At 41.1% G+C, this 20,777-nt stretch overlaps 1 protein-coding gene across 3 annotated transcripts in view; it reads right to left on the minus strand.

Moving 5' to 3' along the window:
• pcxb (pyruvate carboxylase b) overlaps positions 1 to 20,777 on the minus strand; it is a 265,171-nt gene that overhangs the window by 181,848 nt on the left and 62,546 nt on the right. For all 3 annotated transcript variants that reach the window (XM_035149316.2, XM_035149314.2, XM_035149315.2), the window contains exon 11: positions 787 to 949. In XM_035149316.2, coding sequence (XP_035005207.1) covers positions 787 to 949 — 163 coding nt within the window. The remainder of the gene's footprint in view (positions 1 to 786; positions 950 to 20,777) is intronic.

Below are 20,777 nucleotides of genomic sequence, written 5' to 3' on the forward strand. Positions count from 1 at the left end.
CGTGAGCTGCAAATGATACCACGTATCATACATGCATGGCAGATGAGGAGCTGGTGCAAAGATAAAGTGAAATAGAAACCACTCAACGTCAGGAGTGTGGCGGTGCTTTGAGTAGTTTCTCAACAGCCAGTTCTTTCAAAGGTAAAACGACAAATCTATTGAGCCATCCTAACAGGAAGAACAGGAAGGAACCTACTGGGTGTTTCATGCTTGTCTGTACATTGACACACAGCTGTACCCTGAGATCCTGGAAACAAACTGTTATCATTGACTGAAGCTGTCAAAAATATGATCTAAGCAGCAAACGATGGAAAGTGATGACAGTGAGCTCACAGTCCATCCTGGAAAGCTGTAGAATATGTGGGACTTTAGATATCGTTGTTTACTATAGATGTCCAGCTTGATGTGTGTGTCTTTAATGTGATATTGTGTTTTAAATGATTCAAATAGAAAAGTTTGTGGGCTGGTTTTTGGAATACTCTCAATAATACATTACCAAAGTGGAAGGAAACAATGCAGTTCAGATTGTGGATCGTCATAATGTATTAGAAAGATTGTGATATGATTTTTTGTGGGGGAAGATCGGCCACTTAGAAGCTGTGTTTTTAGTGTTCTTGCCTTCAGCTATGCACGTTCATCTTCCGTGACTTTAACTGCCAAGAGGGAGGGGCCACATGTTGGACACCGAAACGAAAAAACAGCTGCTTTAAAAAGGTATCAAGGCTGGAGTTTCCGTTCTGGTCCCTGCTGATCAAAAGTGTGCAGCATTATTAAAACGGAGCCTACCTCAATCCTGCCGGTGTCTGGCTGGAAGCCTCTGGACGGGTCTTCCGTCGTCACTCTGCACTGGATGGCGCAGCCGTTCACCCTGATCTTGTCTTGTTTGAGGCCCAGCTCCGGCAGGCTGCGGCCCTCACACACACGCAGCTGGGCATGCACCAGGTCCACACTGTCGGAGAGCGGAGAGAGAAGTGATGAGTGGAGCAAATTGATTGAAGCCGTGAACATGATGTGAATAGCTCTTAATTTCCCTTGATGTCACCGTGGAGAAGAATTTTTGAAGCTTACAAGAACAGTGAGGACATTTATTCAAATGTTAACATTTATATTTTCTGAGCCCTTAGTGTCGGAGGACTGGAGACGTTTTCCAGCACCTCCTGTTTGGGCAAATCTGCAATATACATCTACTAATAACACAGTAAAGTCAGAAATAAATATAATCTGGCCCTTGGGGGATTAAGCAGGATATGGAATTTATAAAGTTAGTTTAAAGTTTAGGGTTATTCTAAGGTTTGCTTTGGAGAATCTCAATCGACACGTACAGTACAAGCACCAACTTAAAAGCACCTAGACCAGTGTTATGTGTTAAGACCAATATTTTGTGTCACTTTAATTTGTCTTCTTTTACATGTACAGATATAGATGTCTTTGTCCAACATGTGTTTTATGTGCAACTTAACAAATAAGAGACTTTTCCTCTCGGACTCCTTCAGATGAAACCAGCACACCTCTGCCTATGTCTCTTTTTATTTAGGTATACTGACAACCATAAACTCCATGTCAAAGTAAATAACTTGTACATTGTAGCAATGTATAGTTTTATTAATATTATAGTTATTATTAATAACTTTGTAATGTCTACTTACATTAAAAGTGCCTAAATAGTATTGTTATCTGCTTGTACAAATCATTGTTATATAATAAATCTGACAATCAAAACCTTTTGCCATTTGTTCAATCAAATCTAAAAATCTTTCAAGACAATGTAAACCATATATTATATGGTACAGCTCTTTCCCATTCCTTCTGTTGCGGCAGTTGCACGTACAGTTTATTTCTCATACATATCTAAAAAATGAATTTTCTCCAAGAATAAATGTATGCATGCACATACACATGTCCACAGAGAGAGATAGGGAGAGAGAGAGATAGAACATTATGCCAATTTTTATTCAGTAATTATTAGAAGGAATTTTAATATATGAGGGACAGAGACTTTATTTTCTTCCATATCCATGAGTAAAATATCTCATCTGTATGCATTTATTTAAATGTAAAGCTCAAATGAGACTTCCCGGGTTAAGCTTCATGACCTTGCACAGTCTAATGCACAAGCCAAAATGTATTTTGTCTTCATTCTGTTCTGGACACATTTTCAGTGCAGCAGTTGATGGACACAGCGGGTGTTGGGATAAATAATTCTTAAATGGCCGTTTCTCGGCACCCCGTCCGGTGCCAGACACAAACACTCAGATAACTGCTGTAGCCTCTTCGCCTTGAAGAGTGAATGAAACACAGAAGGCGCACACATGAACAAGGGAGCCTAGATTTTGGACGCAGTTTTGGCTTTCGTCTTTTTTTTTTTAATGTCTCAATTAGCCGGTTTCCACACTGGTAAAACAGAAGGACAATTATGCATCAGCCTGGTGTGAAACGCGTTGGTGGAAAAGCAGATCCACTCTTGATAACTTGGACGGGCGCTAACGTCATGTGTTTGTCACAGTTTCATGAACATGTTGGTATATTTTTTTTCCCCTTTAAATAATTAAAGGACAAGACAATATGAGTCACTTTGAGTGATGCCGCCCTCCCCTCCAACAGTATTAATACACAAAGCAGTTTGTGAATACTAAAGCTGAAATATGGTAAAATAATTAGTTCCTGCACTTGTTCTGTCATTAGTTCACTCATTAACCCGGCCACTTCCTCATTTGCATATTCATGAGAAGTGGTACAAAAGAAAAACAGCAATTAAAAGACAAACATCCAAATTCACAAACACCAACATATAATGACACATCAGTGTGTTCTAATGGCTGCATATTTACTGGGATGGAGGCAGACAAACACATTTCAGTGGCAAATGAGACAAGTGAACATTTTCTGAGTCAAGAGCCAAACATTTGGCATCCGCGCATAGACTCTTTTTATTACATATAAATCAAGTTTGGCCAAGTTTTCTTTCCCCCCCTCACACATATTTCTTCTACTCCGAAAACATAAGGCAACGCTGATTGAATGAGGACCCTGGAGGGTTTGTGAAATTTATTGTATACTAATTTGATTCTGACAAATTAAAGAGCCTGCAGCAACATCTGTCCCTCGGTGCAGCCAGTTACAGAATAAAAGTCTCCTGTATCATTAGCAAGTTCCACAATAAGGCCCAACTACACAGAGAGGGGATGAGGGCGATGCGCCTTCAGCGGAGGGAGAGTTGAAAAATGCACTACATTAAATGGACACGCTGGTTTTGGAAAAAAGTGTAATGACGATGATTACAGATGTTGTGCAAAACGGGCTGTGTTAGAGACCACGGAGGATTAAACAGAGACAGCGAGGAGGACAGACCTGAAACATGAGAAGCATCACCATCACCGGGCATGAGAGTTTAATACCACGACAAAACAACGGGGGGGGGAGACAACGTCGCTGGCTGCACAGCACGATCAGATGAAGTCCTGAATTAACAAACAGCTGGCTGTCAATGTCAGCCAAGTATATAGTTCCATGCTTCCACTTACATTACCGTGTCGAACAACATTTGTTTAGCTTGGTGAATCAAAGTGGTTGTTAAATCATGGAAATCATCCAAAGGAATTCATCCATGTTCCCTGCCTCCAAATAACTGACACGTTGTCTTCAGTAAATCATGACAAATACATACCAAAAGTTTTCCACCAGCTATAAAGTTGTTTGTAACCTGCAGCCACAAGTCAGGGGAAACTGACAATAACCACAACCGACATGTTCACGACCTAAACAGGATATATTCAGGATGAAATCCACCTGTACAGAGCTGCTGATGGTCATGGGTTAGACCTGATGCACCGTCAAAAACCAAACGTTTTAGTTTTAAAGCTTCATTCCTCCAGGGTTTCTTCGTATGTTTCAGAAGAACTAAAATCTCTTGAGCTCCACCAGACGTATGTAAAAATTGTTTTCTAGTTTTTGAAGGGTCGATAAACGTGGACACTGGTTGAGAAACATAAACTACAAGCTGTGGGAAGCAGTGAGAAGGGACAGATGGACGGATGGATGGACAGACGATGGACAATATTTTCTTTTATATTATCCGCAGATGCATTGTCAATGCCAATAACTGTGTTGAAATTAAAAAGTTGGTGTCTGCTCTCAACATGTTATGAAATAAACATTATAGAAAACTTTGAAAGTAAAAAGAAAAGGCTTTTTTATAAGCATCTTGCTGAAACAGGCATATTATGACAAACGTAAGGGAATTAATCATAGAACCAGTAGAAAATAGACATGAATTGATATATTATTTATGCAAATGTACGATGAGTAAAGACAGTTTTCCGTGGTAAAGATAAACAAACCATATTCTCCACTATTTGTTATTATACAGCGTATAAAATATGTTATGGTGTGAAAAATTGTTCCAGTGATGCTATTTTAAGGGTATTTTTCATTTTGTTGTAATTTAAAGATCTATAAATGTGTCCTTGGCACAAAATGTGACAAATATAATTCCACAGCATCAAATGGATTATGACACAGAATAATACGCATAATTGAAGGAGCACAGTCCTGATGCTTTCCAGAGTTCTCTACTATGAATGGAGATTTAATCATTTTCTCTATATATCCTTCACCTAACCCTGATTTTACATAAAGTTGTTCTCCGAGCTTATTCACAGACCAAATCTAAAAGTTGTTGAGCTGCCCACTTCCTCAAACTCGCATATGTACCGTGTCATAAACCCACCGAGCAGCGAGCACACAGCAGACCACACGCAGCAGCTAAATTATATTTTGCCTAGAGCCCCGTGAACCAAGAACTTCTCCTGAGCCATAACATTACCTGGCCCAAGGTTTGCTGTGTGTCAATTAGTTGGTGGGAATTTTATTAAGCAGAAGTTTATTTAGGAATATGCAGCTTGTAAGCACAATATCAAGTGAAATAACAAGGTCTTTAAAGTAGATTTGGACTCGGAGCCCCTCTGCTGGGCCTCCAGATTACATTAGGTAACAGTGCAGGACCTGCCCTAAGGCCCTGGTTATTAAAGCTGATATTTGTGTTTAGTAGAGCATCCACCCCAAAATGAACAAATAATCACATTACAAGGAGCCAAATGGACCAGAGTGGAGAAACAGACTCCTTTTCTCTGGTATGTTGGGGAGGAAGCATTGTAATATTTGTTTGATTTCCGAAATGATGAAACATCTATATATCCCGACTTTCGTGTTAGATATCAAAAAAAAAAAGCGAGAGAAAAAAGTCAAACAAAAACATGTCCATTCTTCGCTTTCAACATTTTCAATGTCTCCCAGTAGGACGTTCTTTTCCTTCGCTGCAACGTTCTGATGTGTCAAAGGTGTGAGGCTATTCTGTATTTCTGACAATGTTAAAGAATACATAAATCTTTTAAGATGACAGGACCAATATAGCACGTCTGTTTCACTGCCTGGCATCTCTGACTGTTTGCCAGTGGTGCCTTTGCCTCGCTTAGAGCCTCTGAATAGCTGCCAGGTTTATATTTGATCTCAGGTAATCTAAAGAAAAAATGGAAACCCCCACAAGAGTCATGGAAGAAAAAAAAAAAAGTTTACTCAGTGAATCTGTTCTTTGAAATTTTGTCAGAACATTACCTCACAGCCAAGTGCCTTATTTTGCATTTGGTCGTCCCATCTAAAGCGACACATTGCTTAAGGCATCAGATATGCTTACATTTGTTCTCAGATGAAATGAGAGATCACCAGCCTGCTCACATATGTTACAGTGCAGAACCAGACAAAGGCCCAGATTTAAAATCCAGCAAAGGACACATTCCCCTACGAGTAGAGCTACATTTCATAGCATCAGCTGGAAGATCTTTTTTTGGAATAAGGAGTGCAAATCTGTGTATGGATGAAAACATATCACCATGCACACTGGAGACACAAGCTGTGTCTCAATTACATGCATGCATTTAGCTGTTGGGTTGAGTTGAAGCCTGATACTCATAGGACAACGCTTGCCAGTGCCATTGCCTCTTCAAAAGATAAAGCGCAATGAATCCTGGGAAAATGTTGGTTTTGGGTGGAGGGATGCATTTGAAGGAGCCTTCGAAATGAGACAGTCTAGTCACGCCGCTGTGACACAGACTTAATGTAACCACAGACCCCCTCTGCACTCCGCCATATATCACAGCTTAAGGCTAAACTCGCATTTCTCTTGTGGCACCTCAAACAAAATAATATCTTATTCTTAAGCTGGACTCGTGTTGTAAAGAAATCACATTCTGCAGTAAAGCTCCACTTCAGGACTCCACATCAGCTCTCATGGTCTTGGGCAGAAGTCTAAACTCCAATTGAACTTCTAGGTCTCCCTCTTAGTAGCTTCAAAGATGAGGAGAACCCTTTCATCTGAAGTCCAGGTCAATGCTGCGAACACATTGTGTATCCTCTCATGCAAACGTTTCATCAGAGCCACAGCAAATCTTAGCACACTCAAATCGACAGAGCATTTTGTTGCAGCACATTATGACATCAACACTAACTGGGTCGACTTTAACATCTCATTATGCACGTCATGTTAGATAATCTGGGATATTACCATCAAATAAGACAATGAGGCCTGTTCTATTTTTAAAGCCACCCAGCAACTGTAAATGTGAGTGAGCATGGCAATGTTGAACCATGTTGAAAATGGGGCTCTGGGGTTCAGGTTATTTTAGGGAAGATGTGCCAACCATGTTGTACATGGAGCTGCAGCTCTCCAGAAGGTCACGCTTTTGAGATGTCCTTCTCATGAGTATATGATGCCACTCATTACAAATATGTTTTTGCCTTATTGCTAAAAATTTGGCACATCTTTAAAGCACTGCAGGTCGCTACAGCACCTACTTGAATACACCAAGTGCTCGACAATGAACTTTATGTGACAATTACCACTAGTTTAAATTCAGTTTATCCAGGATATGGATACTGCTCGCCCATCTCGTCCAAATAATAAATCATACGGTGTAATTAACTGACAGGCATGAACCTTCAATCCGTCTCCAAACGACTGAAGGACAAATATGAATTTCAAAGCAAAAATTTGCATTCCCCTTTAAAAGGAGGATCACCACAGAATTACTACAGGTCATCTCCAGAGTCAAGAGTGCGATATAGGTTTCATTAAAATGTAATTATATTAAAATGAGTTATCTTGTCCGTCCAGAGTTATGCACGGGGGTGAGGTAGTCAGGGTTGAGGAGATCACAGTGGAGGATGTATAATGTGCCGACCTATGACAGAGGAATGAGAACCTGCACACAAATATGCTCTTTTTCCATTAAATCTCAAATCTGTTCATAAAAATGTGTGTATAAAATAGATTTATGCATACACAGATACCTGGGAAAGCACTTGTGATATTGTTCACACATGTGCGCACACATTTGCATGACTCGCTCTCACTGGACACTTTCCTGCATTATCTCGGTACAAGGAATGTACATTAGACTTGCACTCACTAGAAGGACACGGTCACACACATAACATGACACACAGTCTCAGTTTGTCACATGTGCATGCATTGCACACACACACACGAAGGCTGAGTACTAATTGCATATCATTTTCTCAGCTCGTTAGCAAGGGAGAAGAGGGTGGCTTAACGCCCAGAAATGAAAGGGGGAGCAGAAGAGAAAGAAAGAAGAAGCTTAGCGAGCAGAGGAAGGCAGCTTGTTGTGGCCATAGGAGATGAAGAGATGGACAATGAAATATGACAAACAGGCAGGGAGGTAAAGATAATATTCTACTCCAGCCTCGAGACTCACAGGGATGAAGGCGAGAGCTATACTTCTCCGATTCAAGGCGAGGGAGTGAAAAATTTAATGAAGGGAGGCAGAGGGAGTGGGAGTATGGAAGAGGATAAAACGCTGGAGAAAGCGAATGGGAAAAGTGGGAGTGTGAAGGGGACTGGATTTGGCCGCTCTCAAAAGGACAGAGGGAACGAAGTCAAAGAGGCGATGAGAGGAAGCGAAGGTGGAGAAGCAGCAGGACAGAGGAGTTGGGATGCGAGTGGGAAGTAGGAATGGAGGGATAAGACGGATAAATGGGAGTGTGGGATGAGAGGGAGGGCCATGTCAAATTGAGGAGGGAGCGAGGGAAAAGAAATGGCTCCGGGTAAGGATGGAAGATGGCGAATTGGCGGAGGACATAACGAAGGGAAGAATGGAGATCAGGTGGGATTACAGAAAGGAGGTTAATCTTTAAGAAAACATACATGCACACAAAATGAGAGTAAAAGACAAATGTAAAAGGGAATAATTCAATATATTTTCAGTTATGGACCGAATAATTTTTATATTTGGCTAAATCAAACTGGTAGGGCGCTCTGAGGGTCTGGTCACATCTACAGGAATGCAAAGTTAAACTCCACGCGAAGCCACGCCTCCTCTCTTGCGCTGAGTGGAGTGAACTGGGAGCCAAACGTTCGCCACCGACACATTCGCATATTTCTGACCGTGCCCACAGAGAGCATACCACCCCCAGTGCTAATGCCCCATCTCACCATGCCAAAGCAGTTCCCATCAATTACTATGAGGCCGCCCGCCATTTGTCTGCCCACAGTTTCATACTAAACCAAAAGAAATGGACACTTCTCATAATAACAGAGATCTTCAATTTAGTGTTTTGCTTCATTGATGCATTATGTGTGCAGCACTATTTGTGATGCTATTCACCACATGCGTCCACACAGGTCAAATCTCATAGTTTCAGCTGCAGTTGTGTGTGCCTATCCGCAAGTGACATAGTGGCATCAGAAGTTCTCTCTCTCGCTTTAATCTGTGTACCTGTCACTCGCCATCTGTTTAGAGCGTCCTTCGTCCCCAGCCACTGCCATGATTAATTTAATTATGTGGGAAACGATGCAAAGAAAGTGAAAAAAATAATCCTTGATCTGCCCATTAAATTTGGTGCAAATCGGGATAATCATGTGGCTCCAGGACTTTCACTTTGTTTGGTGAAAGTAGGGCGTTAGATATATGCGCTCTCTGAGCACCCTTCTAATATCACCTGCCTTCAGTTACCCTCAGGCTGACCAAGTTTCCCCTCTCTCAAGAAGCTCATCGTCTGGCTTCACATTTAACTGATAAGAGACTGGCAACAATCTGGTCATCTGACTCTCAATAAAAAAGCTAATAAGTTATAATCAAAAAGTTTATGAAACTAAATAGGGCGGATAAAAGAAGTTGAAGACATTGAAGAAGTGGAAGGGAGGGATGGAGATGTTGAAAAATGGTGGAGGGAGGGAGGGAGGAAGGAAGGAGGAGAAGAAGGTAGCTGGATGGCAGGAGGAAACGGAGATGCCACTGCAGGAAATGATGGAAAGTGTGAGCAAGAGCGGAAGGGAAGAACAGACACTGTGTTATGATAGAACATAAATCCTGCTTTCCTCTATTGCTCATTCTTGCCCTGTTCCTCTCTTATAAACTGTACCACTTTCAATCGCTTCCCTTTCCACCCTTCTCCGGTTGTGCTCTCCTCTTTTCATATCTTCACTCCTTCCTCCTGTCTCTCCTCTCATCCCTTTATCTTCCACTGACTCCAGCTCGCCCCTCCCCACCGCCCACATGTGGCATTGAAATGCAAAACATCTACTTCTTTTGAAGTGAACACTTGATTTCCAAACTTCATTAGTGAACGGGGTGCGTACTGTATCAGGGTGTTTGTGTGTCTGTGCGTTTTTTCTCAGCATTATGGCTTCGTCGGTGTTCACACAAACTGTGTCTCCGGCAAATAAATAAATACAGTTTTCACGATGGCTCCGGGGCAAGTGGTAAAGAGCAAAGCAGAAATGTATTTCTCATTTCGGTAAAAACTAATGCAGACTCTTGTCTAGCAAATGTGTACACACCTTCCATCCACACACACGCATGCACACACACACACACACACACACACACACACACACACTTGTCTCAATAAATAAGTGGAAATAAAGCCAATGTGTTTCCAAGTGGGGCCTGCAGGAGTAGAGGCGTAGAAAAACAGAATAGCAGAGAGAAAAGGCAACAGGAAGGATGGATGAACACAAAGACAACAGTACAAATCGAGGGGGAGAAATGAAAACGAAAGACCTGGAAGAAAAGGTTTTCAATAGAGAGAAAGAAGAGGACAAGCAGAGATGGAGAAAAAGTGCAAAGGACTGATGGAAAGAACAATAAAGATGGACTAAATGAAGCGAGAGAGAGAGTATGAAAGAAAAACAAACGAAGATAAAGCAAAAGACAGTGAGGAGGCATGGAGCCGCCCGTCTTGTTTTGTATGAATTTCATTAGATGGTTTTAGACGGCAAACAGAAGAAAAAGACGACGGAGCCTGCAGAGAGGGGAGGTGAGAAATGGAGAGACTGACGGGAGGGGAAGAGTTGTCTGCGTGGTGGAAATAAGAAATTTGAATCATTGTGGCATGAGGATGGCATTTTGACATCAATTTAGCTGGCAGCCAAAAAACTGTGCCGCCTGTTTGATGCGCAAATGCAAACAGAACATGGTTGGAGACAGAGGGAGGGGGAAGAGAGAGGGATGGAGAGGGGGAGAAATATTAATCACTGTTAATCAATGTGAAAAGAAAAACAGCAGAATGAGGAGGAGAAGATGACAGAATGGGATAATTGTTTTCCCAATTTGGCATGAAAATGGGTAGAGTTTTGAAAATGTGTAAATAATAGTTTGAAGTAAACAGAGATGAAAAGGATGAAAAAGGAGGGAAAGAGTTGGAGGTGATAAGAGGAATAGGGCAAGGATATGGTGGGAGTGTGGATGGGGTGGACACACACACACACACACACACACACACACACACACACACACACACACACACACACACACACACACACACACACACACACACACACACACACACAAAGAGGATATTTGATTAGATATCCTTTCCTTTTCAGCTCACTTTCTCCTCTATTTTCTCAGGGCTCACTATCAGCCTATTAATAATTCCTGCTTCCCTTGTTATGAAGCAGATGGAAGTGTGAGGAGTGGAATACAAAATAACTCTGGCTTCCAGAAGGCGGCGAGGAGCGAGATGACAGAGGCCGAAAGGAGGGAGACAGTGCATGCCGATAAGAAGAGGAGGAGGAGGAGGAGGACAGAAGTGGAGAGAGGGAGAGTTTAAATACAGAGAGGGAAACAAAAACACTGCAAATACGTAGAATCTCCAATGAAAATGATGTCTGTGCAGAATGAATGCAGGATTCTTACGTTGATGTAAACACATTCCTATAAGAGCATTGTGTCAACAGATGGAATTCGAAACATCTAATTAGCGCCTATTTATCGTCTTTAAAGCATCAGCAACATATTTGGCAAACAAATATGTTGCACATGCATGTAAACAATCAGTGAGTCATTGTCAGATCAGCTGGGACAAATTATCGTAAACTAAGAGTGCTAAGAGCTTTGGCTGAATGTAACACGACACATCTACAGTCGTATGGTACCAAGCAGCCTGATGCTGGTTGTTTTTATTTCTGGTGTAAACAGGCGAAGACGGCAAAACATCTATAGAGCAAAGGTTTGGGGGGAAATGTGGTCGTTTTTTTGGATATTTTTTTTAAATACATTTGCAGATAAATAAATACAGTCTGTCAATCTTTGCAAAATTATATATATATATATATATATACATACATATATATATACATATATATATACATATATATATACATATATATATATATATATATTATATAATACATATATATAAATTTATCATACATACATACATACATACATACATACATACATACATACAACATACATACACATACATACATACATACATACATACATACACATATACTACATACACACACACTAACTGGTTAATCCACAAATTGATTGAATGCTATTTACACACTTGATTTGACAACCATGTGTTGATAATAAATTTGATAATGCACGTTATTGTCACTCACACACACACACACACACACACAGTGACAATGGACCCATCTGTCCAGCTGTCACAGTCAACTGGCGCACCATGGGAAAACTTGTCGTGTTGCTGGTCTGGCAGAACTCGGTGGGACTGGTAGTTTCTACTTCAGCTGTGCACGTTCTCGTGGTGATGCATGCGATTCTCATAACACGACGCATGATTCAAAGCGTAATTCAGGGTGTGCACGAGAGCGTGCTGCCTGCATGTTCACCGTACATCACAATTAGCAATCTTCATCTATCTGCCCCCTGCACCAGGCGGCTGCACTCAAAGGATCAGACTCTGTGGGAAACACTGCATTTAAAGGCTTTGCACACCAAATCCCTATTTTCTTAAAATCCGTCATCCAATAAAAATAGTGATGAACAGAAACCTTCCAAAACTTCACGGTAGGAGAATTTTTTATTCCAGTGAGGATGATTTTGTGGTCGTCTCACTTCTTAAAAAAAGAAAAAGAAAACATTTGGTCCTTCCGATCCTGAGAAACCATCAGGAACAAGGAGAATCACTTGTTTTGAAGGTGAGAGAATTTCAGAAGAAAAATACAGACTTGATTTGCAAAGAACTTTAGTGCATTTAGAGTTGATTAAAGTTATATGAACACTTAATAACATTAGTAAGGAACCTGCTATTCGACTCAGCACGATTAAACATTCGACCACACCTCTATCGCAGGCCCTAATTACACTTGTCATTTCAATTCCCTCGACATGAAACCCAAATGAGATTTAATACAATTTCATTTACACTTTATACGTTTTTCCATTAGGAAGTTCAGTTCTGTGGTGGAGATGCACCGCGAGCTGAGTGAGAACTTCAAAAAACACCTGATGGAAAATAATGTGTTAACTCAAACCACCATAGAATATATTAATTGCATTTATTGACTGTGAGTGACAATTAGGTTTAATATCTCCATGGCCTCCCACTCACACTATTGACTCATCTGTACAGATCAATGCACTGCAGCCTCACAGATCATCCACTGGCTGAACTGATCAAGGATCAAATAATCTTACAACAGTTCAAATGACTGGAGTCATTTTCTCCTGTGGCTTTCATGAGATAGGGCGAACAATGGCTAATTGTAAGGCAATTTTCAGATGCCAATATCACAGGGAGGCCATTTCCACAGATTGCTTGCTGACGCAGTTAAACTTGGGAGTTGTAAAGAATGCACACGTGTCTGGAGAGATGGATGCATTCACACCTTTTCGATATCAGACTAGATTGCGTCCAGCTCCCACCTCCATCTGGAATTCCTCTTAGATGCATTCTCACAAAGCTTCCATTATACCTGATATTAATCCAAGCTGATGCATGAAGTGGTTGAGTTTAAATAAGGTCACCAATGTCACAGCAGGTGTTTAAATATCACAGGCAGAGCTGAGACCTTTAACGGTTCAACCTCTGGGCAGCAACAGACTTATATCCCATGTGAGTAATTCTTCATTTATATTTGACTCCTCTATCCGCTGTTAACTTTGTAGTGCTCCATGTTTTAAGGCCTACTTGGAAACCAGTGGAGGTGAGCGCTCTCCAATATGAGGTCTGGACTGATGTGTATATAATTGATGTGCTGTGGGACGTTTGAAGACCCCATGCTGGTTGAGAAAACTTAAGATATTGACAGGATGTCCGTTTGGACAGCTCCATATTGATTCAGCTGTGTTGGTGTTCATGGTTCATAACCTGGTTTGAAATCTAACCGGACCACAAACCCGTGAAATCTTGACTGTAATCCTTCAAATTAGAAAAATATATCCTCACATACCCTTTGTGATAAATACTTAAATGTCCTAATATCACGCCGTGAAGAGAAATGAAAACCTGAGCTCACTCTGCAGTGAGAGCAAACAGTTCCAATTACAGATGATGCTTTGAAGTGGGCCAAAAACAGTGAGAAGGTTAAAAAATAAACCTGGAGGGTTCCCAGATGAATCCTGAATAACTACTTATACTAAACAACATAAACGTGTATCTATATATACTGTGTATTTCACTCTTATCTGTGTATTCCAGGTACTGTATCCGAACCCACCATATAACAGCATTCATATGTTATTCTTGTGACCTTGGAAAATATTATCTATCATCATACTTAGGATAAAAAAAATTGTTTTCCTTTCTACCACTTCAGTGACCGTTATTTTTAACCCAGTTCATTACTGTTGAATAACGGCTTCCAACTACAATTAGTCATTTATTTATTTGCAATATTCTAACTGAAAGATAACAGGGTCATATTTTACTGAGGGATTTCTCTGCCTCTGAAAAGAGTAATAAACACTCAAATTTAGGGATTTGTTTGAATACCATAAAAAGGATTATTTTCGACTAGGCAAATTATAATAAACATCCTAATTTATGTATCCTATAAACATATTGAAATAGACTCCTGCAATCATGCAGAAGTCCATCAAAACCCACCAATTACTGACTGGCCCTTAGAAATCAGGTACACTACAGCCCAGTCAGTCGGTTGAGATTTTCATTTGACGGGGGAGACAGTTATGTGAAGCGAAAGGTCTATACACAACAACTCGACAATACAGGCAAATGCGCAGCAGCCGACACATACACACAAACCAAAAAATGCAAAAGCCAATACAGGCCTGATAAAATGCAATCCAAGTTCTCTCACTTGGAAAATTGCACAGAGGAAGGCACAAATAGAGGGAGATAGAGAGAGGAAAGACAGATAAATAAGCCCCCCCACACACACACAAACAATCACGGCTGGGCATCAACACACTAAGTGCACATATAGTTAAAAATGTATCAGCTACCACACTGCACATTTGGCACACCCACAGGAAAGATATCCAACAAGACATGCATACACACAACATGGCCATTACAAAAAAAAAAAACACAGAAATACACACAGATACATGCGCACATAATGACAAGCCTATGAGTCACAGACCAGCCCAGATAACGCGGAAAATATGAGCTTTGGCAGAATAAAATGGTGACAACAATGAGGAGCGAGGGCAGCTGGGAGAGAAATAAATTGTGTGCAATAAATACAACATGAAAGGGGAAAATAACGGGAGCAGTGAAGAGGGAGGATGGAAAACTGAGGGAAGCATACATAGGAATTAATAGCGAAGAGAACGATGAGGGGAAGAAAAACAAACAAACAAATTGGCTAAAAGATAACACAGTGCGGTTCAGCCATGCTCCAGAAAACTAAAGAGAATTTAGCTCAGTTCATGCACACAGTATTTGTATGCCAATGCCGTTGCTCTGGCAAATTAAAGTACATACACTAGAGTAAAGGGGGAAAGACTGAAGGAGAATACAGAAGAGGGGCAATGGGAGAGTGTAGGAGGGGGGAAAAAGATAAAGAGAGGGAAGAAGAGGGTTGGTTCAAGGGGAGGAAAAACACTGAAGAGATGCTGGGTAGAACAGAAACTCCATTTGAACCTTTTATTTTTGTAAGAAACAAAGCTTTCTCTTATGACCCAGGGTGGTAAAGGAGCCCAGCTAAGCACTAGTTTATTTTCAAGTCTATTTACGGGAAATTGTGTAAAAATACAGATTCTGTGATTGCAGTGTGAATGGCCATTAATCTGAAATGAGAGAAAATACAGAGTTGTGAGTTTGTGTGGTTGTTCTCATCTGAGAGCAGTGTTGAAGTATCAGGCTGGTGTTATCATGTGTCTCTTTACTGTAAAAAGTATATTGCTTCACAAGTACCCTACTGTGTCGACGGCACTCAACCCCCAGCCGATCGATTCTGTCTGAAAAAGTTTCAAATGTTTAGTTTCGTTTTTTGACAAAGGGCCAGGAAACTGTAGTTTTTAGTTACACAGGACAAATGGTCCATTTTCTGGGGACTATTTTTTAGCCACAGATTAATACACATTGGACAAGAATGGCACTGAGTAGAGCACATACCTCCGCCAAGGCCCAACAGTCCCCTTTAAATCAATCAAGCTGCATTTCAAGACTTATATGAGTCCCATAAAAATGCCTGGTTTTTTACCATCAGGATTCATGAATTATAGCCTGGGAAAATAGTAAAAATGTTGCAGAATGTCCTATTTTGCACAATGATCCAGATCCAAAATTTGATACAGTTGTTCCTGGACTGTTTACGCTTCCTTTCACCTTTCTTGTGGAATTCCATTCAGTTATTTTTGTGTGATCTTGCTTACTAACAAAACAACTTACCAATAAGCGAACAGGGGTGAAAACATAACCTTCTTGACGGAGGTAATGAGAATCTTTTTGCAGCCGGTTGTTGTGGGTGTGATGAACTCAATAACTACACTGCCATGTTCATTGCATTGGAGGATCAATAAGTAATTGGTAGAGGGGGTTTTGTGGGATTTGTTAAGGATTAGAAATACTATTCTTCTCAATAAAAAGATGGCATCATGATCCTCCAGGGCCCAAAGCTTATGGATCTGTAATGTATTTACAGAGGAATCAACATATGCTTCATAAAAACATGCTTATACACTGATGCATTAAGGGACCTGTGCAAATAATTACTTAATGTCGACAAACAATTATTAATTTACATGAGAGTACACAAGAGGGGGCTCATCAAACTGCACGAGCACACTCATGCTCAACATCCACATCCATCCTCACTGCTGGAATGTTATTTACAGGTTTTGGACCAATGAACCATGCAACATAACTGTGTGCAGCTGGGATGGAGTCATTGGGTCTTCGTTTCCACAAACCAAAGCTCAGCAGGGAACCCGTCTAATTAAACCCAATGCACTGAGCAGACTGTAAATGCATCTTTGATGTATGTGTTCTTGTCTTGGCATGTGAGGGAAGCCTCTCTCGACACAGGCAGGGAGACGGGGAGGCAGTCGAGACAATTTATGTTCAAGGCTTATGAAATGAAATGATCTCCTCTACAGGTTCCTCAGCATGATACGCCGATAGGTAGACCTGCTGAAAACAGCCGAGCAAAACGGCAGCGCTTCCTTTTCGTCTGGCTGGGATGGATTTCATCTGTCATTTCACCGCATTATATTCCACTCACAGCTCTCTCTGACTAACACGCTGGTGAATCATTTGAATGCGAGCAGTGACGCCTGGCAGCCACTCTGCTAGTTGGTGTGTGGGGAGTGACATCCTAACAATATTGACAAACATGACCTGCGACAGGTCGGCTCAGACAGGCAGCTCCCTGGCACCCTTTCAGCAGGCTTCAGCGGGTCCAATGTACAATATGTCATGCAGAGTGAATTGGTGCTTTACAAATCCCTTTAGGTTCATGGCAGCACGGTCAAATCGGATCTGAAGTCTTCATCTAGATCCAGGCAGATTTTGCTCCCCCTGTTTGGTGGCACACTTTGAAAGCCAAGGAAAAAAGCGGGAGTCACTTCCTCCCCTTCCAGCTTGGGAGAAGACTCATGTCCCCTCCCTCTGCTGCTATCCCCAAATGCACATCTGTCCCAGGGCCTTACCCGTGATCCACCTCTGTTTGATGCTAAATTCTCTGGTTTTCATCAAGTCTTTGATACGACTTGACTCAGAAGCCCCAAGCCTGCAGAAAAGGCTTGGGAGGAATCCAAAAGGGGATTACTGGACGGAACGTATGGAAATTACAGTTTAATTTATCATTTAGGTCATGGTAATTCATGCAAATTAGGATTTTCATTAATTCCAGCCTTGGGTTTAAATGGTGTTGCTCATGTAGGGGAGTGCAGTCTTGTCAGGATCACACGTGAAGAGGATAGTGCGGCGGCACAGGGAAGCTACAGTAATTCATATAAAATCTCAACAGGAAAGGTCATCGCCGTAGAAACACCTATAACCTTATAACAGCCGCCTGTACAGGAGGACTAAACCAAAGCACACAGGACTGTCAGCTGATATGTTGGAGCTGATGGTCATGATACTCGATGCTCTGCTCCGTGTGGCAGAACTAGTCACTGCTGGACATTGAACCTTTGATTTGACAAAATGTCCCTCAAAAAGGGAAATTTGAACACAAACATGAAACCAGCTCTTCTGAAATATGATACAGGAAAATCCAACATCTCTGAACATCTACAAATCTGCTTAAAAACCATAGAAGAAAAACAACTCATTACAACCTCCGATCGTCCTACATAATCATCATGCTTTGAATCTGAAGTGATCCACTGATAGAAACTAGAATAGCACATTGAGCGTTTACCGCCGTCAAGGCCCAACAGTTCCCACGTTGCACCATATCTCACACACACTCATAGATATCAGTTCCCTGAATATGTCGGATGAATGAATTATTTCCTATAGGAACTGTGAAAACATAAAAAAAATGTAATGAAGACAGTGAAATAAATTCATGGATCCACCCCCTGATCCGGATTTGATCCAAAATTGAATTGCTTGAAATCTGTTCAATTATTTTTGTGTAATCTAGCATACAAACCAACCAACAAGCAAACAAACTGACTGGGATGGAAACACGACAAGTCATGAGACTTAACTTATTTATATACAGCAAGTTGAATATATTTTATGACAATTGATCCTATAAAAGCCAACTTGGCACAAGTTAAATACCTGTAATGTGCAAACAGGGCATTTAGTATTTAACCTCATTAAGAAAAATATTAGTGACATAGTCTGTGGTTACACTGCTAAAAGTCCTCTCCCAGTTATCTCCTCTCATAAATGGTGAGTAATTGTCTTTATCTTAACGCACTGTAATAAGTACAGCACAGAACGTGTCTAACATAACATACTGAAATGCTTTAGACCTTAAAAAGTCAAGTTTGTCCATGAGCATGAAAAACATTTCATAAAACCAAAAACAATGGCAGATCTGATTATAATCATGATCAGCATCTTTTCCATAATCATAAATCGCCTCAACTCACTCCCTCACTCACACACACACACACAAATGAGATTCTCCCCTGATGTCAGCACACGCTCAGACACACAGTTGCATCCCTCATTCTTATTCATCTGCTTACTTCTCAATCACTCACTGTATGCTTCACTGCACAATTATAATCACCTTAAAATTATTTTATGATGTGCTCACAAAACCAAACAAAACCCCTCTGAGAGCACACACACACACGCACGCACACACACACAAGCGCTTGTGGCGTTGCGGCTCAGGAGGTGGAGCAGTCATCTAGTAATTGAAAGGTTCCTGTCCAAGTGTCCTTGAGCAAGACACTGAACCTCTAACTGCTCGTGATGCTGCGTCATCGCTGTGTGTATTCATGTATGAGGGAGACCTGCACTGTAAAGGGCTCTGAGTGGTTGACGGACACAAAAGCGTGATTTAAGTGTTGAGTGAAGACTGTAATTTTTACACCAACGTCAAATGTATAAAGTGATATAGAGGCAGATTCAGGTAATGTCATGTCATACAAAATATTTACTCAAACACTCAATACTTATTATAAACATTATCCAGCTCATTACAGGGCACCCAGGCATGTCATCTATGCGGTATCTCAGCGGTATATATGCTTGTCAGTGGTTATTTAATGGACACAGACTCACAGGTTTGTGGCCAGAGGAAAAGCTGTGGATTGTTTACTGCAGTGTGTTCCTTTGTGGTGTTGAGAAAAGGGAGAAATGCACAGAAGCATAAACAGAGGAGGAAGAAGCAGAGGAGGGAGAGGAGGGAAAGAGATAACAGAAGACACGAGCTAAAGAAATAAAAGCAGAAAACAAGGGATGGGGACCAAACTTTGCTACTTTTATGACGCCAACCGAATTGCTTTGATGCAGTTTAGTATCAAGAAGTGCAGTGTCATTTCTCCTAGAGCAAACCTGGTTAGCCTCAGTGAACCATGTTTGCATGTGGCCTGCTCGCACCAACATCTAATAAAGCTGATGAGTGGCTGTCTAACGTCACTGTCACTACTCAACTCTGCTTTATTTTTTTCCCATTATGTTACCAGACAGCTTTAAGGTATAGTGAATAGGTTTATTTTTTATGTTGTTAAACTGCTTTCAGTAGATTAAATAATATTTTAAAAATAGTTCATCCCTCCCTAGAGAGAGGGAGGGATGAAAGAAAGAAGAAAATGAGCATTGGCCAATCATGTTAATAGTTTTTAGTCCCTTAATTATTAATAAGAAAAATGATCCTGAGTTCATCTTTTCTAGGACATCTTTCTATAAATGTGTACGTGCAAAGACATGTGAAAAGGGAAAACTGGAGAGGGAGGATAATTGCTGATGTGGCAGCAACTCCTCCAACTCCCACGTTCAGAGAGGAAATCAAAGCCAAGAGCAAAGAGCAGGAGATACCGGCTGCTACATCCACCGTTCAACGAGGAGGAAACAAAAGGAGGTAAAAAGAAATAGGAAGAAAGAACGAATGAATGACAGAAAGCGTGTTGATGAAAGGAGGGAAGGAAATCACAAGACAAGCAGAGAGACGCGACATAAGAGGCTCAGTGACAAAATGGAGGAAAGAGAAAAGGTATTACAATGCGTCGCAGTAAGTGGTTTCACAGCAAACTGTATTAATGTGAGCATTCTCTATAGAGCTCAACATATCTAACAAACACAGGCCTGAACCTTTGGTCCGACATGATGCTTCACTTTATTTCTGCAGCAGCTCTGGGTCGAACGACTCTCTTTTTCTAATTCATCTCATGTCCGTCCTCCGCTCTCCATTGCCACCTCTCGTTTGTCAGAGCCTCTTTCAATTAATGCGAGGCATTGTTCCTTTCCGTCCTCCTAACTCCCGCTCCCTCTCTGTCACTCTGTTTCAACCTGATGAAGATGGAGAGTGGTCATTTAAGACTAATTAGCTAGCCTAAACAGACAAATAACCAGGTCCAGCACACACACACTCTCTCCAGCTCCGATATATCAATTCACGTACA

The sequence above is a fragment of the Hippoglossus stenolepis genome, chromosome 23, assembly GCF_022539355.2.
Source record: "Hippoglossus stenolepis isolate QCI-W04-F060 chromosome 23, HSTE1.2, whole genome shotgun sequence".
NCBI classification, from domain to species: domain Eukaryota; kingdom Metazoa; phylum Chordata; class Actinopteri; order Pleuronectiformes; family Pleuronectidae; genus Hippoglossus; species Hippoglossus stenolepis.